General features: G+C 38.6%; 2 protein-coding genes across 3 annotated transcripts in view; both read right to left on the bottom strand.

Moving 5' to 3' along the window:
- The window catches only part of nacc2 (NACC family member 2), a 34,839-nt gene extending 14,744 nt beyond the window's left edge, over nt 1–20,095 (bottom strand). The window contains exons 1-2 of one of the 2 annotated variants that reach the window (XM_039662440.2): nt 19,934–20,095; nt 331–1,064 (exon numbers count right to left, since the gene is read on the bottom strand). In XM_039662440.2, the coding sequence (XP_039518374.2) occupies nt 331–988 (658 nt within the window). In that variant the 5' untranslated portion in view covers nt 989–1,064; nt 19,934–20,095. The remainder of the gene's footprint in view (nt 1–330; nt 1,065–19,933) is intronic. The other variant, XM_089129797.1, reaches the window with a different exon arrangement.
- A 2,383-nt stretch (nt 20,096–22,478) lies between these two features.
- On the bottom strand, nt 22,479–25,674 carry tmem250 (transmembrane protein 250). Its single transcript, XM_039661721.2, has 2 exons — nt 25,575–25,674; nt 22,479–23,097 (listed from the first exon to the last, which is right to left on the bottom strand). The coding sequence occupies exon 2, from the start codon at nt 22,934–22,936 to the stop codon at nt 22,517–22,519; it is 420 nt and encodes a 139-aa protein (XP_039517655.1). The 5' UTR covers nt 22,937–23,097; nt 25,575–25,674; the 3' UTR covers nt 22,479–22,516.
- Between the last annotated feature and the right edge of the window lie 332 nt (nt 25,675–26,006).

Raw genomic sequence — 26,006 nt, forward strand, 5'->3', positions numbered from 1 at the left:
GAGTTCCATATATGAAGCGGGGGATGGAACCATTTCTGGTTCTAAATAGAACCATTTCTTCCATTCAAAATCTTATTGGCATCCAATTCGGTGTCTCACACTCGTCATCCACTCAAAACGTAACGTTTACCAACTATTTGGTCGGCTCGCAAACCCAAAGGAGTGTGTGTGGCGTCGTGCCTATTGTTTTGTTTCCGGTCTAGCTAGATCACTCGCGCTTTGGTCGGCGAAACAACAAAACGTCCAAACATCCAAAAAAATTGACGCCGTTAAACGGGGTTAATAACAAACACGTTTAACTGATATAAGAGAGAGAGAGAGAGGGATTACCCCCGTAAGCGTTAGCGGCGCGTCCGCACTGATGGCTGTAGCTCTCCTCGGTGTCGAAGGCCTCTTCCTCGAACTCCTCGTCCTCGTTCTGGTACGAGGTGGGGCTGTCGGTGGTGGGGATGCTGGAGGCCCCGGGACTGGCCCGCTCCCCGACACACACGCGCCCCGCTCGCCGCGGCTCCTCCAGCTTGATCCTGCGGGTCGGCACCAGCGCGGCGGCGTTCGGGCTCTGCGGCCCCGAGTGCGGCTCGTCGATGGACGCCGAGGCCGAGTCGCAGTGAGGAGAGCTGGCCTTGAACATCAGGTCCATCCCGCGCTCCACGATGTGCTGGATCTGCAGATATCCGGCCGTGTACATCAGAACCAGCTGTTCGCCGGCCGCCATGCTCAGCTTCCCGGTGTAGCAGAAGCCCAGGATCTGCTGGAAGCAGCCCGGCGTGACCGAGGACGGCAGCTCGAACTGGGCTTTGGTGCTGGCGCTGAACAGGTCCCGGAAGTACAGGCTGCTGGCCGCCAGAACCGCGCGGTGGGCCTTGAACGCCTGGTTCTTCACCACGATGGACACGTCGCAGTACTGGCCCTGCAGACGCTGCTCGTTCAGGCAGCCCAGGACCATGTTCCCGAAGTTCGGGATCTCCATGTGGAGCATCTGGGACATGATGAGGAGGAGGAGGATGAGGATGATGATGACGGCCCGCGGGTCACACCGTCCACCGGGCCGGGGAGAGGGGCATCTGTGCGCACACACACACACAGGAGAAACACGGTTACACAGCCATATATACATACACACACATTAACATTATTATAGAGAGGGGCACACACACACACACAAGAAACACATCAGTTACTCGTCCACATCAAAACACAAACATTCTGAAACATTTACTGAAATAATGAAAGTTTATTAATATTTTAAAACTAGCTCCCAAAGCCCATATTTCTCATTTTCATTTAGTTTCAACTTTTTAAATTTTTTGTCTGTATAATTTTAATATAATGTACAGTTTTTACTTTTACTACTTCAAGTCAAACTAGAATGAAAACGGGAAATAAAAACTAAAACGTCTGTGTTGGGATTGGGAATCATACTTTTGTAAAGAAAAAAGAGCCGAGCTTAGGCTAGCATTAAACACAGAATACAGTGACTATAACAGGGATGTTTGCAAGGTTTGTACAGTTCAATAATTATATAAACGAATATTAGCGGAATGAGATATGAGAACATTATTACTATTATTATTGCAATTGCATTTCTATTATCAGAATAAACCAATGAAAACACTGATGAGGATCTCAGGATGTCAAAATAAAAGTCCTGCTCAAAACTCTTATCTGCCGAACAAAAACACACGAGTGACCGACAGCAGTGGAGAAGCTCTCAATGGCCTCAACAACAGCTGATAGACACACACACACACACTCCACAGCATCAACACACTTCCAGGAACAACTAACAAAGTGTGTATGTCAGTCCTTCAAGAGCGTTCTGTGTGAGAGATAAAGCTGCTCTAGCTCAACTCAACAGCGCTGTGTTTGCATGCTGAACACAATCAATGCAGCAATGCTGAGAGAGAGAGAGAGAGAGAGAGAGAGAGAGAGAGGGAGAAAGAGAGAGAGAGAGCTTCACTTCCTCACCGAGTGCAGCAAGTATAAAAACATCAGAGACGCTTATTTCACACAAATAGCACAGATTGTACCTCAATTCCAACAAGCGAGCCCCATAAACAAACTGTCTTATATTTTGGGAGAGAAAGAAGAGTGTGTTCACCTGGCAGCGCAGTACGTGTTGTATATATCTTTTTTTTTAATCTATTGTGGTATATTTATGCATAATATGGAAATGTTTTTTTTATTGTTGTTTATTTTTTTATTTTTTTTTATTTTTTCACTTTTATTTATCTACATATATGTTTATATATTACTATTGCTTTGGCAATATTGTGCTATTTTACAGTCATGCCAATAAAGCTCAATTGAATTGAATTGAATTGAGAGAGAGAGAGACAGGCAAGAGAGAGAGAGAGAGAGAGAGACGGGGGAGAGAGAGAGAGAGACGGGCGAGAGACAGAGGAAAGTAATTTCAGGACAGAAGCAGCAAAGAACAGCATACAGCATGACACACACACACACACACACACACAATGCCGATTTCAATGTAGGCAAATCATGCTGTCCTGAAGAGACCATGCGGATGATTTTCATGTCAATTGTTGTGACAATATGAATATGAAATAACTGATACAAAACCTCACATCTGCCAGCGTTACTAGATTAAACTAAAACCTTAAAAAAATGTTCCTCCAAATAAAAGAAATGTTAACTGGAATAAAAAAAATAAAACATAAAAACTAAAACTTATTAAAGCTAGCCGCCAAAGCAACGTTTCTCTTTTTTACTTAGCTTAATTTTATATACTAAAATAAAACATGAAATAAAGAAAACAATAAAAAAAAAAACAATAACTAAAAGAAATGACAAAAATCACAACAAAAAACTAAATGACAATACTAGAATAAAACTCATTCTATATATATATATATATATATATATATATACACATTGTAGGTGGTTTCCAGAAATTATTTAATTAAAAAAATTGAATATAATCCCTGAATATAATCCCTCACAGCAGCACAGATCTGCTAATCAAGGGCTTCATGAGCGGCTCCAGGTGTGCTTGAGCTAGAACACATGAAAAATCAGATCTGGGGAGGTTTGTTGAGCGTCACGTTCGACTACATGTTAGAAATATGGTAAAAGAATGTCCCTGTTCACAAACAAGTAACAGGATACTGAGAGAGAGACTGAGAGAGAGACTGAGAGAGAGAGAGATAGCACTGAAACACTGAATTGATTCCTCTTTCACGTTTACTTTACACACAAAAAGATGTCTAAATCCCCGTCTCGGCAAGTATTCCCTCTGTTCGGTCATAAGTGAACAGTTGAGAGAGAAAGCGGATACGTGTCAGTTTATCCGGTCCGTGCTTTCAGTCTTAAAGTGACAGTAGCCTAATATTCCTGCCGTCGCCAGTGTCGTTAATGTTAATAAAATTAAAATAAAGAATCCTCATCATCTACCATGTTCAAACGAAATGAAGATAATGGGAAGAGCAGTCAGGAGAAAAGTATAGAGTACATATATTTATACACACATACATACTGTATATAAGAGGCAGTGACTTTTTTATGTTTGTCTTTGTTTGTTTTCCATGGAAGAAACAAGCGCTGGTTTGAAGGCGTTTGCAACATTGTAAAGTAATTGTGATGGAAACAATGTATTAAAAAACAATGTTATCATTATTATGGCCTTGATTTCGTGTCTCTCCTCATGATTCTGCAGTGAAACGTGAGCATGATGTGTGCAGATCGCTCATTGGTCTGGACGAGATTTCATGCAGCTTCGGTGAGAACATTCAGACATTTGCACAGATGTGAGACAACAATCATGAAATAAAACGCTGGTGATCCAAAGTGACATTACTATTACTAGTACTTTTGTACTAGTAAATATAAACTCATAAACTCATGTTCCCGGTAATCTTAAATCAGAATCAGTTCCTCTCGCAGCATCTCTTCTCTGATGATGTGGGCGGGGCTTTAACCTGTCACTCACATGAGATCAGCCAATAGAACACCACAACCATCCAATCAACTCCCTACAGACACAATCAAGCCCCGCCCACATGTGTTCTTGTTCCTGAAGCGTTTCACTCGATATACGACACAATAGAGGAGAGAAGAACCGCGCATTTAAATCATTTAAACCGAAATATACTTTATAGGAAAATAAGCAAATCTTAAAGGTTTTTATATTAAGTTAGATCAACAATTGTCTTTGTGATCGTTTATATCATCTTGAAATGTAAATTACGTTCGGTTGAAATATATTACAGTCGAGTTTATTACTATTCACTCGCGTAAAGTGATTTATAACATAAAGACAGATTGTTTATCGTCGCAAAATCTACTTATATTATCACACGGTAAATGTTGCTTTAAGACACGAAGATCGTAGTCAAAAACGTTATCCTTTAAAACTCATCTTTGATCAACAAAATGACACATTTAAACGTTTTTTACCTGTTAAAAAAGTCTTCATGCCTTAAAATCGCTTGAATGTAACTCGACACCCTCGCCTCATTTAGTATGCGCGGTTCTATGAAAATGCAAATGAGCCCCGCCTCCACTCAGAGATCCACTGGTTGACGATCTGATTGGTTACAAGGTGGTTTGTGACGTCAGAAAGTGTGTTTTTGAGACTGTCTTTGGTTCACTGCAGTTTTAGGGAGGAAATACTCATCAATGCTGTCCACTTATCAACACACACATGGTGTATAAGCGGATTAAACACACCACATACACACATAAACAACATTAAACGCTGGATTTACACCACAGGGGGACTGAACATATTATAAACATCATAATTTTGTTGTGTGGAGGCTTGATTCCACTAAAACAATAGAGAAACTGACTCCGCATTATTACTGCAGTGTGTGTGTGTGTGTGTGGCGTGTTGAATGGGACAGGTGTTCTCACACACACACACACACAGGAATAATGCAGAGTCCGACACACTATATATAGACTTTGCACATCTTTGATAAGGAACACACAGACGTGAACTCCATAAACTCAGCCGAACCATTGATTTATCAGCAGCTCACGTCACAACCGGACCATAATGCACTGCAGCAGACACAGAGATCATCAGACGGGGGGAAAACCGGACCATAATGCACTGCAGCAGACACAGAGATCATCAGACGAGGGGAAAACCGGACCATAATGCACTGCAGCAGACACAGAGATCAACAGACGAGGGGGAAACCGGACCATAATGCACTGCAGCAGACACAGAGATCAACAGACGAGGGGGAAACCGGACCATAATGCACTGCAGCAGACACAGAGATCAACAGACGAGGGGGAAACCGGACCATAATGCACTGCAGCAGACACAGAGATCAACAGACAGGGGGGAAACCGGACCATAATGCACTGCAGCAGACACAGAGATCAACAGACAGGGGGGAAACCGGACCATAATGCACTGCAGCAGACACAGAGATCAACAGACGAGGGGGAAACCGGACCATAATGCACTGCAGCAGACACAGAGATCAACAGACGAGGGGGAAACCGGACCATAATGCACTGCAGCAGACACAGAGATCATCAGACGAGAGGAAAACTGGACCATAATGCACTGCAGCAGACACAGAGATCAACAGACAGGGGGGAAACCGGACCATAATGCACTGCAGCAGACACAGAGATCAACAGACAGGGGGGAAACCGGACCATAATGCACTGCAGCAGACACAGAGATCAACAGACAGGGGGGAAACCGGACCATAATGCACTGCAGCAGACACAGAGATCAACAGACAGGGGGGAAACCGGACCATAATGCACTGCAGCAGACACAGAGATCAACAGACAGGGGGGAAACCGGACCATAATGCACTGCAGCAGACACAGAGATCAACAGACAGGGGGGAAACCGGACCATAATGCACTGCAGCAGACACAGAGATCATCAGACGAGAGGAAAACCGGACCATAATGCACTGCAGCAGACACAGAGATCATCAGACGAGGGGAAAACCGGACCATAATGCACTGCAGCAGACACAGAGATCAACAGACAGGGGGGAAACCGGACCATAATGCACTGCAGCAGACACAGAGATCAACAGACGAGAGGAAAACCGGACCATAATGCACTGCAGCAGACACAGAGATCATCAGACGAGAGGAAACCGGACCATAATGCACTGCAGCAGACACAGAGATCATCAGACGAGGGGAAAACCGGACCATAATGCACTGCAGCAGACACAGAGATCAACAGACGAGAGGAAAACGGCTTTGTCGGGATAAAGGAGAAGTCTGGGACATTCTGTTCCTCCTGATGAAGCATCTGTGGCAGAACCTGCAGAACAGCAGTCAATCCAGGACTAACGTGTGTGTGTGTGTGTGTGTGTGTGTGTGTGTGTGTGTGCTACTCTCTTCACATGAAGGATCTGCTTTATAAATATTCAAGCACTGCAGTCGAGCTGAAGTCGAGGTCTAAATGCACAGACAGACACCAGACATTCAGTCCACGTCGAGACCAGCTCCCCGGCAACAGGCCGACCAATCAGAGCCCAGCGTGAGGAACATAAACACAAACTCCAGCCAATCAGAGCCCAGCATGAGGAACATACAGAAACACAAACTTGTTTCATTTCAGAAAAAGCAAAAGCAACATCTCTCCTTTTCATTAGTCAAACATTGTGTATTAAAGATACTAAAACTGCAATAAAAATATGAATAAAAAAGAACAAGAATTATAGACATATTTAAAAACAACCACTTAAACAAAAACACAATTCCTATTAGAACTAAAAAAATAAATTAATAAATAAAATATAAAAAAATGTATGTGTCATTTGGTTCATTCAACGAACGAAATTAACAAATTGAATCGGAAAAAGATTTGTTCATTTTGATGAACGAGTTTGAACAGGAGAGTCACGAACGCGCATCACAGAACAGAGCAAGACGAGCGAGTACTTTTTTAGTACTTTATTTTTTAATTAGTAATAATAATGATTATTATTATTATTTCACACCCATATTGATATACAGTTAAAACAATTTTTAAATGCATTTTAAATTGCAATCATGTTTTCTATTTAGGCATTTTATACATTTATTTAGTAGTAATAGCATTATAAGTAGTAACAACAATAATATAAATTATTATTGTTATTTCATATCCATATTGATATATAAATCACAGCATTTTTGCCAAGTTGTGCAGCCCTTGTGCAGATTGTCTAAAATCACAATCATGTTTTCAATTTTAATTTATTTAGTATTATTATTATTATTATTTATTTAAGTGATTTTTGCATATTTATTTAGTAATAATAATAATAATTTGTACCCATATATAAATCACAGCATGTTTTGCCAGAATTTATTTCAATTGCATTTGATAAAGTTCATCAGGTTTCCCTGTGCTTTATGATTATTAATGCAAGCATGTGTGTGTGTGTGTGTGTGTGTTATACACTCATACATGTGATGTGTAATCTGAAGTGCATGAAACATGTGTGTGAGGATCACATAACAGACACACGCAGATGTCGAGTTATTTTAAGCACATGCGATGGATCATGAAGGATATGTTTATGGATATGCATAACTCATAAACGCCTAAACTCTGTGTACGGAGAAATCTGGGCGTGAAAACTTGAAATCATCTCTCCTGTAAACTCTCTAAACTCAATTCAATTCAATTCAATTGAGCTTTATTGGCATGACTGTGTAAAATAGCACAATATTGCCAAAGCAATAGTAATATACAAACATATGTAGATAAATAAAAGTGAAAAAATAAAAAACTCTCTCTACCGTAAACTCTTTCTTTCCTTTGTCTTGACAATTAATAATAAATGAAATATCTCCCGGCACAATCATTGTCATTTCTTAATTTCAAGTGTACGTGTAAAGATGTCGTGTGCACTCGTTATTATGAATGGGAGAAAACGTGCAGAACACACACGTGGCGGAATAAGCCCCACCCTCTCAATAAAAGAGCCAATCAGCAGATGCTGACGCGATGATGTCACTGCAGCTGCAGAGAAACACAAGCTTTCTTCATTAACACTATTTGTTACTCTCAGCATTAATAATAATAATAAAAAAACGGATAAAAAAAATAAAAAATAAAATAATAAATCAATAAATTAATAATAATAAAAAAACACTATTTGTTGCTTTAGTTTGTTTGAGGCGAGTGAGTGCCATTCACATTCATGCGTGTGTGTGTGACTTACTTTGTGTGAGTGAGTGTGTGCGTGTCTGACTTTGAGTGTGTGTGTGTGTGTGTGTGTGTGTGGCACAGTTTTCAGTTCTCAAGATATCAAATCAAACGTGTCTGAAAGTGACTCAACACACACACACACACACACACCCACGTTTCTAACAAACACTCCTGGCGTGCTCCACAAACACTCTCTCCTCCGGTTATGAATCAGTGTATGAGTGTAGAACTGGTTTGTGAAGTCCAACATCAATATTTAGCCGTCGCTCACACATGAACAAACCCCAGATCGTCACCACTTACATCAAGACTTTCCTTCATACAAACACATTTAATTTATGCTTTTATTTAGTAAACATTGATCAGTGAATGAATATAAAGCACTTAAATATGGTGACCAGAAAAAGAACAAGCAAGCGATCGTGATTAATAAATAAATGGCAAATAAAGAGCTAAATAAAAATAAGTATAAAATAATATTACATTAATTAATTCAATCATTTTAAATATTTTTTTATTTCAAATTAAACTTTTAAAATTAACAACTTTATTATTAAAAGTCAAAGAAATTAAAAAATAAATAAATACAAAATATAAATATAAAAAAGGATAAATAATTAAATAGTTTGTAATATTTTATTCAGTATTAAAAAATTAAATCATTTGAAGTTTAAATAAGTAAAAAAAATGTAAATAAATAAGACTTAATTAGGATGAAACTGTGGTTGGATGCTTCGTTTTATGTAAATCTGAAATCAATAGTTCTTGGTTATTTCCAGGATGACTGGTTTGTGTAAAGCACGTTATTCACCGCAAACACTGATCAGTGTGAGCAAGTGTGAGAAACAGTCCAGATAACATCCAACACGAACACAACGAGTCGTGAGTCTCCCTCCGTAGACCTACAGAATCATGTTAAAGAGCCTATAATGCAGATCTAGAGTTGTTTTGGCGTCTCCTACAATATATTTAAAAGCATTGAAGGTCATAAAGCACTGATTTCCTCCTAATCTCCACTGCAGCATCAGCTCTTTCCTCTCAGTGTCTGAAACGCTTCAGTCTCTCTAAGCTCCGCCTCTCTGAAGCTGCTCTGCTGTGATTGGTCAGAAACCGAACGCTCATTATCATATCTGAATCTCAGCTCTTGATCACAGTGATACGAACAGTAACGATGGCGTGGGTTTCACCGTATCAAACACCAACAAACTCTTCCAGTCTCAGATACACTACAGTGTTTGAGGGCGGGGCTAAGAGACGCACCTCAGCCAATCAACACCAGAGGTGGGCATTATGCAAATTAGGGTGTCAGAAGTGTAAAGAGGACCTGAAAAGCACACTTGAGTAAAAGTACAGATACTTTACAGCACAAATGAGTCCATTACAAGTTACAAATCCCCGATTTCAAGACGACTCGAGTAGAAGTCTTTCTGGAGTATTTCACTCAAACTGAACGTGAGCTCACAGTAAACACACACCAGTGAAAAACAACAAACTTATGAATATGAGAAATATTTCATTACTAAATTCTAAATAAAACTGAACTTGACTAAACTAAATCACAACAGCATCTCAAACGTTCAGTGCTCAGAAAGCCCAGAAGTGAACAACAAATATCATCAATATAACAGATAAATAAAATTATAATAGGTGCCAAGCCCAGCCTAACGAGTAATTGCATTAATCTTCACACGTGTGTTGGAGTAAAGAGTTTATACCTGTTCAAAAACTAGTCAAGTAGAAAAGTTGCTAATATCTTTGATACTTGCCTAAAAGATACTCAAGTACAGTAACTAATTACATTTACTCAACACAACTGTGCAACATTTAACAAGGGATCAGGGCAAAAAATTACACCGAAATCACCAAAAATAAGAGGAATAGAAATGAATGAAAAGTGATGAATTGTAGAATCATATTTAGATCTGCTAATGTTTAATTCCCAGTTTAAACAACCAATTTGTTTTTCATGCCAGTAAAATAATTAATGAACTCTAGATTCTCTAATGCACAAAAAGCAATGAACTATTTCACAAAGGCTGAGTAGTCAGAATATGACTTCGATGCCTTTTACCCTTTTGCAGTTTATTTATTGGCTTAACATTAATATCAACAATGATTTTTGTCATAATCTTGGAAATGAGTTCCAATTTAAAAAGGCTTACTTTATATAAGCCGAGATAAATTACATTGATCTCATAATACCATAATGCAAATGTTGTGCAAATACATTTAAGCCGCATTAAATGAGTGTAAATAAAAACAGACTGACACTGAAGATGCTAAAAACTGTTGATGAAATATTAACCATATACAGCGTTTCAACTGGACGCTCATCCACACAAATATAATAATAATTAAACAAACGGCTTTCACAGTGAACTAAGATGATTGTTAGTTCTGTGAATTACTTATGTTAATCTTGTGTTATTGATCATTATAAGTCCGTAAAGAACATTAACAAGGAACGACACGCGGATCACGGATGCAGACAGTAAAGCAGACGAGAGAGACGGGATTTTTCAGACGTTCTCCAGGAGCTCAACCAAAGATCCGGATCACAGCCGGTGTGTAAAACAGGAGATTCATAATAATATGAAGATCTGTAACGCAGAGCATTACACTTTAGCATTACACTGCTGAAGAAAGAGTGTGTGATGATGTTTGCCCATGCAGATATTAATGTTGAGTCAGAATTTCAGGCTTTCAAACTCAGATTTCTGAAAAAGTGAGAATTGCAAGATAAACACAAAATTCCAGGGAAAATAGTCTGAACTGCAAGATTTAAACTCAGAATTCCAGAAGAAAAATTAATTGCGAGATTTAAAGTCAGAATTCCCCCAAAAAGTCAGAATTCCAGGTTTAAACTCAGACTTCTGAAAAACAAAAAAAAGAGTCAGAATTGCAAGATTTAAACTCATAATTCTGGAAAAAAAAATTGAGAATGCCAGGATTTCAACTCAGAATTCCGAAAAAAGGTCTGAATTGCGAGATTTAAACTCAGAATTCTGGAAAAAAAAAGTCAGAATTTCAGGCTTTCAAACTCAGATTTCTGAAAAAAGTGAAAATTGTGAGATATAAACGCAAAATTCCAGGGAAAATAGTCTGAACTGCAAGATTTAAACTCAGAATTCCCCCCAAAAATCAGAATTCCAGGTTTAAACTCAGACTTCTGAGAAAAAGAAAAAAAAAAAAGAGTCACAATTGCGAGATTTAAACTCAAAATTCTGGAGAAAAAAAAAAGAGAATTCCAGGATTTCAACTCAATTCCAAAAAAAAAGGTCTGAATTGCGAGATTTAAACTCTGAATTCTGGAAAAAAAAAGGTCAGAATTTCAGGCTTTCAAACTCAGATTTCTGAAAAAAGTGAGAATTGTGAGATATAAACACAGAATTCCAGGGAAAATAGTCAGAATTCCAGGATTTAAACTCAGAATTCTGAAAAACAAGAATTGCGAGATTTAAACTCAGAATTCACCCAAAAAGTCAGAATTCCAGGATTTAAACTCAGAATTCAGAGAAAAAAAAGTCAGAATTTTAGGCTTTCAAACTCAGATTTCTGAAAAAAGTGAGAATTGTGAGATATAAACACAGAATTCCAGGGAAAATAGTCAGAATTCCAGGATTTAAACTCAGAATTCTGAAAAACAAGAATTGCGAGATTTAAACTCAGAATTCACCCAAAAAGTCAGAATTCCAGGATTTAAACTCAGAATTCAGAGAAAAAAAAGTCAGAATTTTAGGCTTTCAAACTCAGATTTCTGAAAAAAGTGAGAATTGTGAGATATAAACACAGAATTCCACGGAAAATAGTCAGAACTGCAAGATTTAAACTCAGAATTCTGGAAAAAAAAGTCAGAATTTCAGGCTAACTCAGAATTCTGGAAAAAGTGAGAATTGCGAGATTTAAACTCATAACTCCCCCCAAAAGTCAGAATTCCCGGTTTAAACTCAGACTTCTGAAAAAAGTGAGTGAGATATTAACACAGAATTCCAGGGAAAATAGCCTGAACTTCAAGATTTAAACTCAGAATTCCGAAAAAAAAAAAAGGTCTGAATTGTGAGACAAAGTCACGATTGCCTTGACTGTTTTACCCCATGACAGAAACCATGGTTCACAGTTTTCCTCGTGCACGGTGTGCCACAGAAGAGAGGTAGTGTGTGTTCTGGTCCAGCAGGTGAGAGAACGCTCCATCAGAACACACCTCTCCTCACCGAGGAATCATTCATAATCAATGCTGGACCACTAATGAAAGGGTCACTGTGAGGATTCCTCACGTCAAATATGATGACAAAATCCTGTGTAAACAAACGAAGAACAACCGTTAGCATGCTTGTTTTGGCGACAGCATGTGTGTGTTTGAACATGTGTATCACACACAGATCCCTGTGATAAAAGCAGCTCAAACTGTCCTGAACAACCGTGAGCTCTGCCCTGCTGGAGTTATACAATATACACACACAGTCATTCATGTGGAATTATTCACACACACACACACACACACACACACACACGTGATCATGCCAGGCGTTGTGCCAAAGGCCAGTCATGTCACTTACCAGAAATCACAAAGACACAGAGGGGGAGGGAGAGACAGAAAAAGCCTTTTAATTTAACAAACTATCAAACCTCCAGCACAAGTTTGACCGTGAATCTGTGCCACATTCCTCTCGTATCGTGGTTTAATACGGCCAAAAAAACACACTTATTGTTCTGTACAGCCTTGACCTCCTTCATCCCTGATTTCCCTCTCACAAGTAACACAAGTAACCGTCAGCCGTCGTCTGTGAACGGCACACACACTGTTTACACAACGACCAAGCCACAAAAAAGGTCATTACACACACATTTCATTCCAGAATCTGCCTCAACAGGTTACTGGAGGGACTATACGACTCAGTCAGATATTAATAGCCCTATTCATCAAGGAAGCATTTAATTGATTAAAAAGTGACAGTAAAGACTTTTATTATGTAATTCTATTTTAAATCAATGCTGTTCTTTGAACTTTCGATTCATTAAAGCAGCCTGAAATGTAAAACGCATGACGGTTTCCACAAAAATATCAAATATTGATAATCATGTGTTCAAATCAGCACATGATTCTTCAAAAATCATTAAACATTGTATATTTAAGTATGATTTTTTTAATTAATGTTAAAAAAATTATATTTTTATACATCAAGGACGCATTCAATTTATCAAAAGTTACAATAAAAACATTTATGTCACAAAATATCTCTATTCCAAAAAAAACACTGTTCTTTTGAACTTATTAATCGAAGGATCCTGTAAACTAACTACAATGTTTCAGTTTCCACAAAAATATGAATGTTTTTCAACACTGATAATAATCATAAATGTTTCTTTCTTGAGAATCAGATCATCATATTAGAGTGATTTCTGAATGTGACACTGATGCTGAACATTCTGAATAATTGCTTGAATAATAATGCTGAATAATTACACTTTACTGCATTCACATAGAGAACAGATGATTTACATATTAATATTCCACTGTTTCACTGTCCTTTTGATGAAATAAACACAGCCTTGCTGGGCAGAAGAGACTCTTCCAGAAACATTAAATCATACCAACACCAGACGTTTCAATGGTAGTGTGTGTGTGTGTTTAAAGCAACTGCACTTGATTTGAATTGAAATTTGAATGCAGAGGATCAGAGTCCAGGATCAGAAGCAGCGACAGGTGTGTGTCGTGTCTATTAATACACACGTCGTGGGGTTCAGTGACTGTAAACAACATGGGCTACATGCTATCCGAACTCTAACCCTCTCTGGCCCAGATCTGGCACGACACGCCAGTTTCTCTCTCACACACACACACTCACACACACCAGCCTCAAAACTTCAACTCGGTCATGGGAAAGAAATCCTTTTGTTTTTACAGGAATAATATTGATCTTGGCACAGCGGAAGAATCCTGACTGAAAATAATGATATTTCAACGATATTTGAGAGCTGCGGTTGTTATTCGTTTCTTACATCCATTCAAAAATTTACACTATTTCTCTCATTATAAAAATGTGTGTTTGTGTGTGTCTATATATATATATATATATATATATATATATAGTGCTTGACATTAACACACGCCCAATTTGAAATATAATACATGCGTTCTCAATTGATGTCTTTTAAAAAGGCATCTGAAATATAAATAAACCAAGTGAAATCTAAAATTGATTTTTCGATTCTGAAATATCTGAAATGCTTCCAATTCTCATTTTCCACAGAAAAAAATAAACAAAAGCAGCGTATTGCGCATAATTTGACTTATTCCCAGAGATTTTGAGCTCACACCCAAAGTTTGCACACATAAAGCCTCCTCTCAGGACTATACCAGTTATTTTTGCTGCTTTTTGCACTTTAACGGTTAAATAAACACATAATAATGACAAAATATAGGTAAATATTGGCCGATACGATAATCCTTTATATTTGCAAGCTGATAACCGATAAATTTACAAGCCAATAACCGATATTTTTGCAAGCCGATAACTGATATATTGGCAAGCCGATAACCGATATATTTGCAAGCCGATAACCGATATATTGGCAAGCCGATAACCGATATATTGGCAAGTCGATAACCGATATATTGGCATGCCGATAACCGATATATTTGCAGGCCGATAACCGATATATTGGCAAGCCGATAACCGATATATTGGCAAGCCGATAACCGATATATTGGCAAGTCGATAACCGATATATTGGCATGCCGATAACCGATATATTTGCAGGCCGATAACCGATATATTTGCAAGCCGATAACCGATGTATTGGCAAGCCGATAACCGATATATTTGCAGGCCGATAACCGATATATTGGCAAGCCGATAACCGATATATTGGCAGGCCGATAACCGATATATTTGCAAGCCGATAACCGATATATTGGCAAGCCGATAACCGATATATTGGCAGGCCGATAACCGATATATTTGCAGGCCGATAACCGATATATTGGCAAGCCGATAACCGATATATTTGCAGGCCGATAACCGATATATCGGCAAGCCGATAACCGATATATTGGCAGGCCGATAACCGATATATTTGCAGGCCGATAACCGATATATTGGCAAGCCGATAACCGATATATTTGCAGGCCGATAACCGATATATTTGCAAGCCGATAACCGATATATTGGCAAGCCGATAACCGATATATTGGCAAGCCGATAACCGATATATTTGCAGGCCGATAACCGATATATTGGCAAGCCGATAACCGATATATTGGCAGGCCGATAACCGATATATTTGCAGGCCGATAACCGATATATTGGCAAGCCGATAACCGATATATTGGCAGGCCGATAACCGATATATTTGCAAGCCGATAACCGATATATTGGCAAGCCGATAACCGATATATTGGCAAGCCGATAACCGATATATTGGCAAGCCGATAACCGATATATTGGCAAGCCGATAACCGATATATTGGCATGCCGATAACCGATATATTTGCAGGCCGATAACCGATATATTTGCAAGCCGATAACCGATGTATTGGCAAGCCGATAACCGATATATTTGCAGGCCGATAACCGATATATTGGCAAGCCGATAACCGATATATTGGCAGGCCGATAACCGATATATTTGCAAGCCGATAACCGATATATTGGCAAGCCGATAACCGATATATTGGCAGGCCGATAACCGTTCACAAAAAAATACAAGTCTCACTATTAAAAGCCACAAACACAAACAATGTTCTCATTATAATTGTATAGCTTATATCACTTGTGCTGCACTTTATGAAGTGATTTCAATCATATTTATTATATCATGTAAAATAATATCATGTCAATCATATTAGCTGTAAAAAAATTTAAAAAGCTGTTGTTTAGCAGTCAACTAATGAAAAATAAGACCGTTTCAAGCACGTAATCCCTTTAGAATGCCTTTAATAAGTCAATTTTGAAATACTCAAAATGGTTATCGGTATCGGGCGAAATGCTAATATCGTTGCATCCCAACTCGCAACACTATTCAAAAGATCTTTCAACCCAGTTACATTATGTTTGGAATTCATATAGGCTAAAACATCAAGTTGCAGTCTCATTCAGCTAAATTTTGTGTGCAAAAGAGACTGATAGTGTATCTGCAGAACTTCTACATGCATTCAAGAAGTCTGTCGTCGGTGTAGCCTGTGAATATACGAGCACGAATCACAGCACGTCTCCAGAGACCCGGGATCTCGTTACTGATGTTCAGAGCGAGCTCATTGTATTCAGATAAGGCCCTCAGCGAAGGGGCCCGTCAGGGTTCGGCCCGAGACACCCAGCACACCCCGACTGCCCTCTCGGCCCCATGTGGAATGTGTGGATGAGCGAGGCCTCGGGAAGGCAAATCAGGACACGGTGCAAAAATACAGCTGTGCGCGTCATCAGGCCCTGGACCCCGGCCAAACCAAAGACAGCGCTGTTACAGGCATGCACGGACACACACACACACGGAGAAACACGGCCTTGTGTGCGCTGTGAGGACGCTCGATGCACACACCACCAGAGAAAACTGCACCCGTGCAACTTCATTTATGAAAAACAGTGGACGGACAGACAGGAAAAATACACTAAATATCAAGTCAAGTCGAGTCTCCTGCACTTTTACAGCGGTTCACAGCAGCTTTACAGTGATAAACAGGAGATTACAGGCACAGAGAGTGTTTAGGCTTTACAGCAGATCTGGAATAGAGTTATTGTCCAGATAAAGTTAGATTTGATTGATGCACTTCCGTTGCAGAGATCGTCAGTTAATGCAGAATAATAAACAATGCAACTAATCACAGTCACGCATTTATTCAAAGCGACTAACAAAAGAGAAGAGGAGAGATCAGATATCACAAAACCACATGCACAATATTTATACAGGAAAAATGCATAATAATAGGGCTGCACGAATATGTATAATGGATGTAATCATTCATCGCAGCAATTACAAAAAAAAAGTGTTTTGTGTCTCTTAAGTTTTTTTTTCCCCATTGTTTTTATTTTAGTATAACATTATAATACCATGCATATTTTTTTACTTTGGTTTCTTTAAATAAATAAAAACGTATATTTGACATTTAATGCTATAGAAAAGCAATAAAGGTTTTTCTGGAAGAGTGTTATCAGCTTGTTGATCACAATTCAAAACATAATTAAATGTGGAAATCGTAATTTAAACTTTCAAGGCAATATTTGATAATTATGATTTTTGTCATAATCGCGCAGCCCTGCATAATAATAAATCAATGCAACTAATCATAGAGTTATGCATTTATCCAAAGCGACTCCCAAAAGAGGAACGTCCAAGGCCAGGTTTGTTGGAGGAGAGCAAGAGAAATCACACACACACACACACACACCCTTGGCACATGCGAACGGCTCTGAAACCACATGTTTCCCATGTGCAAAGCGTGTGATCACATGATGGTAGGAAGTTCATGTGTTTTTTCTTTATTTTGTGGATGCATCGTGAATAAACAGACTTGCACAAGAGAGGAGAAAACACTTCCCATGTCTTCAGTTGCCGATGCGAAACACTGAGTTTCCGATCAAACTCTAGAATATTAATCTGCTTTATGGTTATGCAGAAGATCGTCTCATTACTGGGTTTGTGCAGATACTGGATGAAATTACAGGACTTTTCACTTTGGCTTTCAAGGACTTCATTCAGAGATCTCACTTATCAAACAATATTTTATCATCTTTCAAATTCCAAAAAAGAAACAAAAATGAAACAATAGAACAAGTGAACAATGACTAGTAACATTAACCCTTGACACTATAAAAATGAATAAGCTCAATAAAATTGAGGCAACAGATTACAAGCAATATTATTAATTAAATTGAACTAAATAGAATTGAGTAATAATTACACAAATTAATTCCTTAAAAAGTTAAACATTATAAATGAGTAAAGTTTACAACCAAAAATATCTGAATAACAGACAGATGTCAAAGATTAATTAAGAACTATTTATATTATATTTACAACATTGAAGACACCTGATGTTAACAAGCAGAATCACTGAAGGAGAAAACAAAACACCGATCACCACAATGGTGACTTAAATGTAAGTTTTTTTGTAGATGTTGTAAGTTTTACTCATTTTAAATGGTTAAACTTTTAAGTAATTAATTTGATTAATTATTACTCAATTCTAATTTGTTAAACTTAATTAATAATATTGTTTGGAATCTGTTGCCACAATTTTTTTGATTAGATAAAGTGTATTCGATACCACGAGTCAACGACAAATATCTTTTTTCAAGCTGATTTTGTCCCATGAATATATGATTGAGCTGAAGAATGAAAGCTTTATCATATACTTGAATATTAATGATCAATATCACACTCATAACCATGTGAAATGCTCTATATCTATATCAGACGGGCTGCAGAGTTCATTCTGAGTCAAAATATTGTTGTATCGTTAAAATAAACACTAATTTCACATATAGGCCTATTGTCTTTTCAAGTACATATTTATAAATATGGCCTTACATTTCAAATTCAAGCACTTGTATGAACCCTGTAATTAGACAAACGCCAACATCAGACATGTTTGTTGATATGATATGCCCTCATACTCAAAAACCATCAACAGAAGGTCACAGAAAACACACTATTTAATACAGGTTCACATTGTGTGACCACAGAGGAAACCAACGGACGAATATCCCGATAGCTTGAGATAGCCACTATAAATAAGCTCGCGAAGGCCGCGAACACTTATTTAAGATGATATTCACCGTCTTCATATTCAGCACATTTGCAGGAACAGCTGGTGTGTGTTTTACAGCGGTGTGTGTGGCTCGAGCATGGTCAAAAGGCTTCTCTCAATGAAGAATATGACACTATTCTGATGAAATGACTCACAGTGCACACATTAAATATTTGTTAGATATTATCTAGACCGAGAGAGCAATCGTATTCAGGAAATGCCATGGATCACATGTTAGTTTCATAGGAAAGGAGGCATTGTGCACAGTCACATGTCTTGGAAACAAGACTCACACACACTTCATGTGGCTATACACTCTCTCCTCTGACCAAACTTCCTTTCTCTAATTTGGTCATCCACTGAATAATCTTAAAGCAACAAACCCTCCAATCTAAAGCAAGAACACACACACCGGCCTTATCAAACCGTTAGCTGGTTTATCTCGGCCCGTGGCCCTGTTCATGTGGTTTCAGAGTGAAAAATGACATCCGGTTTCAAAGAACACTGAAATCCACTGCTGAGGATTCATGCTACAATGAACTTCACTTATGAATAAAAAAAGAGATACGGTCACAGAATACAAAATCTGTTTTTAACAGTCAAGAACTCCAAGTTCCTTCAGAGAACATCACTGCACATGCCCCCAAAAATGCATGAGAGCATATTCATGTTGCCATAATACAGTATTTAACAGGCACAGCTTGTCAAGCAAAAGTGCAAACAGTGTTTGATTGATTGCCTGCAGTGTGGCCATCATCATCATCATAAACTCACAACAAAACACATCCCACCTGCATTCCTTCACTGCCACAGTTCTAGATATTATTTTAAACAAGTTTCATCAGCCTGAACGTGAGACATTTCGATTAATAAAGCAAGTTTCAGTGCCACTACTAAACATGATCCTCATCAGTGTAACGTTAAATGCTGCTGTACACTGTGAATCACAGAATAAATGAAGTAGAAATAAAAATATGGCCCCATATGCGTCATGCAGTCAGAACTCAAACATGCAGCGTGTCCGATCTCATATTTACCCGGAGAGTCTCTCCTTCAGTCGCGGGTGTCGCGCTGGATGTGAAGAGTTTCCAGCGGGTCCCCGTGTGTGTGTGTGTGTGTTCAGACAGACTGTCCTCACCTCCACTGCTGTCTGTCTGTCTGTCTACAACAACAGCGATCTGCCCATCTCTCTCTCTCTCTCTCTCTCTCTCTCTCTCTCTCTCTCTCTCTCTCTCTCAGTTCAGGAAGTGATTTCGCGTTCAGTCTGACATCATTCTCCAGCGCTTTCAGGAGTTTTTAAAGACACAGTCGGACCGTCCCGTACAGCTCATTTCTACGAACAATACATCAAAAGTAACAATTCAAGCGCTTATATAAAGGATAATGTACAGGCAGATTGGTATTTTAGCAGAATAAACTCTGATTGATCTCATCTGGTGTAAGTGATAGCTACACCATGAATTCAAAATGGCTGTAGATTTCTTTATTGCCACCTTTACTGTTAACAAGTCTTTTCCAAATCGACAAAATTCGTATTTAGAAAATAAAAGCATTCTAAACTGGATCAGTGATTTTGATGACATCACTCTGCACCGTCCAATCAAAGCTCTCCATAAGCAGAAGCTCCGCCCCCTGTATTATAAACTGAAGCTGAAATCGGTCACTTGTTCACACATTTACTATTTTCTACATGGTGAATGGCACACTTGATAGGGGATAGGGAATGATTCAGACTTTCTATCGGGCTCATGAAGTCTGGACCGCCACGAAACACAGAGCGGATCATATGATCGAGTCGCCGCAGAACGGAAAACATATCGCACTGATTTGTATTCTACACAGAATGATAATTTAAAGTCATTAGGAGAAAATCAACGGCTCTGAGAAAAAAAACCAAACGCAATTGGCTATTTTTAAAAGGGGGAGGAGCTAATTCATACGCCCCGCCTTGTTTTTCCGTTTCAGTCGAAATTACGTCAATAATGCTGCACGTTTAAAGGCACTTCAGTGGACATCTTTTTCATCGTTTAGCTAGGCCTATAATGAATGAGTGTGTCATGGATTGCAGAACGTGTATTAATTAATAATGTAATGTATTAATTTAAATAATTTAATTTGCCAAAAACAATGTAAAAATTGTTTGAAATTAATCAGCGATACATCAAATACATTTTAACAGTCACTGGTTGCCATCTACTGGTGCAACAATTGCTGCATCCCAATTCGCCTACTTACACCATGCCCCAAAATTATGTAATGTTTAAGTATATACTTTTGAGTAGCAGAAGAGTATAGGCAAAGTTTGGGATAAACTCTAGGCTACTTCATCATCTTTAACTGACAGCGTTACGTGCTTAAACTGCCCTGTCAATCATTGTATCAGTTAAAATAACCACATTAAATTTAATTTAATTTCCTTGTGAAATGTAGTAGCATGTCATTTATCTGACAGTCGCGGGTCTTTCATATGGAGACTCTCCTCGTTTGTGTGCAATTTGCATACTAATACATTTAAAAGTTAATGACTAAACGTATCATTACAAAAGTTCACTAGATGAAATATAATGTGGAGAACTATGAATAAATATCTTTTTTTGTCAGATTAGATGCTGATAATGAATCACCCAAAACTCATTATCTAAACCTTTACTCCACCGTTGGACTCACGCATCCGCCATGTTTGTAGTTTTTGAACACTTTTTATTCGTGTTTGTAGTTCTAATCGAATCTTCATCCAAAACTCAAAGTAAAGTAGACCATCCGGGTATCCTTGTAATACTTATTTCACAAACTACGATTTGTCGTTATTTTTGTTGTTTTTTGCGCACAAAAGTGTTCTCGTCGTTTGATAACGTTAAGATTGAGCCACTGTAGTCACTTGGACTATTTTAACGATGTCTTTAATGACTTTTCGAGGCCATCAATTGTCATTCCCTGAAGAAGCCTATGGACTAGTATGCAGTAGCGATCTTAATATCTTAATTTGTGTTCTGAAGATGAACGAAGGTCTTACGGGGTTGGAACAACATGAGGGTGAGTAAATACTTACAGAATTTTCATTTTTGGGTCAACTAACCCTTTTATTCAGTGTTTCAATGCTGTTCCTGAGATGTTATTGACCTGTGCTACACCACCACAAGCATCCGAGCGCGTCCGCAGTCGTAGATACGTGTCCCTCCGAGATTTGACACGGGTCACAATCCAGTTATTCGACATATGTACCAGTTCATCGAGTCATTGACCCATCTGGCCTGAGCTCTCCGATGGCTCGTCTGAAACGTCACCGGTGTGAGCATGCTTGGCCAAGTATGAGGCATATGATGTTTGATCCTCAAACAATAGGAGATTGTGCTCACTCACTTTCCTTTCATGCCAGGCTGGCGCCAATAACGCCACGCTAATGCAACACGGGGCTTCAGACTCACGCTCCGATTGGCAACAGACAAATCATATAATCTGAACGCCGCAACTAAGTCCATTAGTGATAAAAATGTATAAAACACACAACATGCACACTCACAACATTTTTATTGAATGTTGGCTCAAATGTTTTGTTGCATGCCGAAAAAACGAATCGATGAAGCATGTCTTGTATCACTTTTATTCACACGATCAGAACGTCACATATCAACAAAGACCATGAAACACCATCCCAGGCCTCCGATCAGAAACATGGTCACATGCATGCTGTATATGAACAGGTCATTGAGGATCCCGAAGTCCAGTCGCCGGTGACCCAGCAGGAGGAGGATGACGGACAGCTTGTACTGAAGGCGAAGGAAAATCCGCACGCTGACGTACTGAAGACAGAAGAGCGCAGACAGCGCCACCCAGAGGAGGGAGGTAAAGAGGCTGCAGCCGAAATACAGAAGGAACCGGATGAAGCTATACATCCATCGAGACTTCAGGTACAGGTCAAAGTTGTTGTATTTGGTGCGTACGAGCTGGGCGGTGCGCGCCGGGCCACAGGCGGAGTGCATGCAGGTGGTGTGAGGGCCGTGGAAGGAGCGAACCCTCCGTGGGATGGGGATGACAGGCATGGGTGGATTCAGGAAGGCCCACGGAGAGGACTCTTCCAGGAGCTCTGCATGTTGCAGGATCACGGGTACCAGCTAAAAGGCAGACGGATGTGAATGTGGCGTCGCTGTGACCGAGCGCATCGCTGCTCTCATCCCGTGGGAATCTCCATAGCACTGGAACTCTGCGGGAATAAACCAACAAAAACAAAGAAATGATGATTAGAGCTTAGGAGAGTGACCGTACGTCCAGGTCACGACTCGGTTAGAGACGCTTTGAACAAAGCCAAAATACAGTTACATTAGTTAAATACAAGAGTTACATTACAGTTACATACAGAGTTACATTGTTGTTACATACAGAGTTACATTGTATGTAACTCTGTTTGTAACTGTAATGTTGTAACTGTATGTACCTGTAAAGTAACTCTGTATGTAACTGTTGTGTAACTCTTGTATTTACTTTATACATAAACTGTATATATTACAGTTACATACAGAGATACATGACAGTTACATACAAAATTACATTACAGTTACATACAAGAGTTACATTACCGTTACATAAAGTTACATGACAGTTACATGTAAGAGTTACATAAAAGTTACATAAAGTTACATACAAGAGTTACAAGACAGTTACATTATAGTTCCATACAAGAGTTCCATACAAAGTTACATTACAGTTACAGTTACATACAAGAGTTGCATGACAGTTACATAGTTACATTATAGTTACATAGAAAGTTACATTACAGTTACATACAGAGTTGCATGGCAGTTATATAGTTACATTACTGTTACATACAAGAGTTGCACACAAGAGGTACATTACAGTTACATTACAGTTACATAGAGTTACATTAAAGGTGCATTAAGCGATGTAGGGTGACGTGACTTCTTGTTGACGTTTAAAGTATTTTCAAACAAAACGGAGGCTAGGTAGACCCTCCCTCCTCCTCATCTGCACTGACCCCCCAAACCCCACCCCCAGGGCCTTCTTGTCAGTTATTGGCTGGAACAGTTTTTGTTGCCATAGAGTGCCAAAGTTACGACGTCACTCTGTAGGCCAAAACGTGGAAGTGAGTTTGCATTTTAGCATTACGGTTCCCTCGCTCTAAAGCCTATGGGATTTTTGAATGGGTTTTTGCTAAATCGGCTGTAATAAAAAGCCTCTAAATATTTTCACGTTTTGATCTATGACATAGAACACACAGTTATAACCTGCTTGTGGTTTTTTAAACATTATTGTGTCTGATTGTGTTTTTTAAAATCTTTAAATAGGCTTCAAAATGTATACATTTTGGATTAACTTGTAAAGATTATCTTGCTAGACAAAACGTGTAAGGGTCACACCCCTTTGTTAAACACAGATCTTATTTTTTGCGATTTTCCAAAAGTCTATGGGGAAAATGCATTGCTTTTCGACCGAGGGAACCCATGCGCGGCGCCGCTAGCTTCCAAGTTGTCCTACAAAGTGACGTCATCACTTCGGCACTCTATTTGTGGAGCCTGGGTTGTCTGCATTGAACGCGTTGTGTTTTACTGTGTGTTTAGGGAACAGGCAGCTGTATGTGACAAAAAATGTTTGGGCCTAAAAAACGTGACATCGCTTAGAGCACCTTTAAGGTTACATACAGAGTTACATAATTTTACTAAGAAATATGATTCTCCCTTCACTGGAAACACTGAAGTTATGCGATTTTACAAAAATATCAATATGTTAACTTACATTTTCACAATTAGCTCTTGTACTGTATCTAACTTGAAAATACAAATGCAGTTCATTTGTCAACAAGGTCCGTTTTAAAAGAATTCAATGTTTCTTACTGCTTTAATGGCCACGTTGAGGTCTATTTTAATCTGGATAGTCTAAACATATTGTTATACTATTTAAAGCTGTTGATGATATTAACATTTCCCCCAGTTTTTTAGATTTCTTGAACCCGTTCAGCATCAGCCGTAACCATGTCTGTTAAGATATGATAAATTATTAGATTTTTTAGTTTAGTTTTCCTCGCGTTAGATCCACATTCTCAGTTCTCCCAATAAACTGGACCATTATACCAGCGGTTGCTCTAATTTCTATTAGCATTGGCCAATAAAAAGCTCTATATTGATCAACTAAATGATAATGTATAAACACAATAACCGTTTCATTTCAATTTATAAATGTTACTAGAACGTTGAGAGAACATTCACACGTAAAATCTCGAAAAATTATAAAATAAAACGTTCCCTTAAAGATTCCAAGTCAAAATGTATTTTGTTAGCTGGGATTTTGACAGTATTATGGTATTACCATCATCCCAGATGTTGATCACATTGTACTGGGCGATTGCCTCATTCATACACAATTGTATTTACACAGAATTGCATGTTACAAGTACACAATTCCTACAGAGGTACAATAACACAATCATCATCATCGTATGCACTTATTGCATTGCATTTACACGGTACGCAACAGAATACAACGGAACGTTTAAAATCCAGAGTAAAAATTCAGACAAACATCTTCAAAATGGTTATTCTATAAACGCAAGGCCACATTTAACGCTGTTCATCACTCGTCATCACTCACCTCTCGTCACACACTTTATATATTGCATATTATATACATTATACGTGATTATAAATGGTATAAGGGAATTAAACTCACATGCGTTTATGTTGCATTCATCTGCTGTGATAATAATGATGTGCTGCGTCACGGAACACGGTCTGTCGCAAAACACACAGGCCCGCTGGTTACCATGACAACTGCCGGATAACTTAAAGGCGCAGGCTCGTTTTTTTGAGTCGCAAAAATATTTTCTGCTTTTTATAGATTTACGACATATTCATCAAAATCCGTTCAAGCTGTTTAATTTAGCATTAGTTACTTGTTCTGTCCCTTGGAATAAATATCATACATTGGTTTAGCTCAAAATCTAGATCACAATATAGTAATTTGATATGTAAAGCTGCTTTAAAAAGATAGATTTGATTAAATCAATTGATTGATTGGTTTTTAATAATAATGTTCTCAAAAAGCATAAAACGTTATTTCTCTGAAATGTATCTGTTGGACTTGGACCTTCATCTAAAGTTT

Source organism: Pimephales promelas, chromosome 4 (assembly GCF_988280905.1).
Source record: "Pimephales promelas chromosome 4, fPimPro1.hap1.1, whole genome shotgun sequence".
NCBI lineage: Eukaryota > Metazoa > Chordata > Actinopteri > Cypriniformes > Leuciscidae > Pimephales > Pimephales promelas.

Coding starts and splice junctions, on each gene's coding strand:
- tmem250 (XM_039661721.2), bottom strand. CDS start 22,936: ATGCCTGTCATCCCCATCCCACGGAGGGTTCGCTCCTTCCACGGCCCT.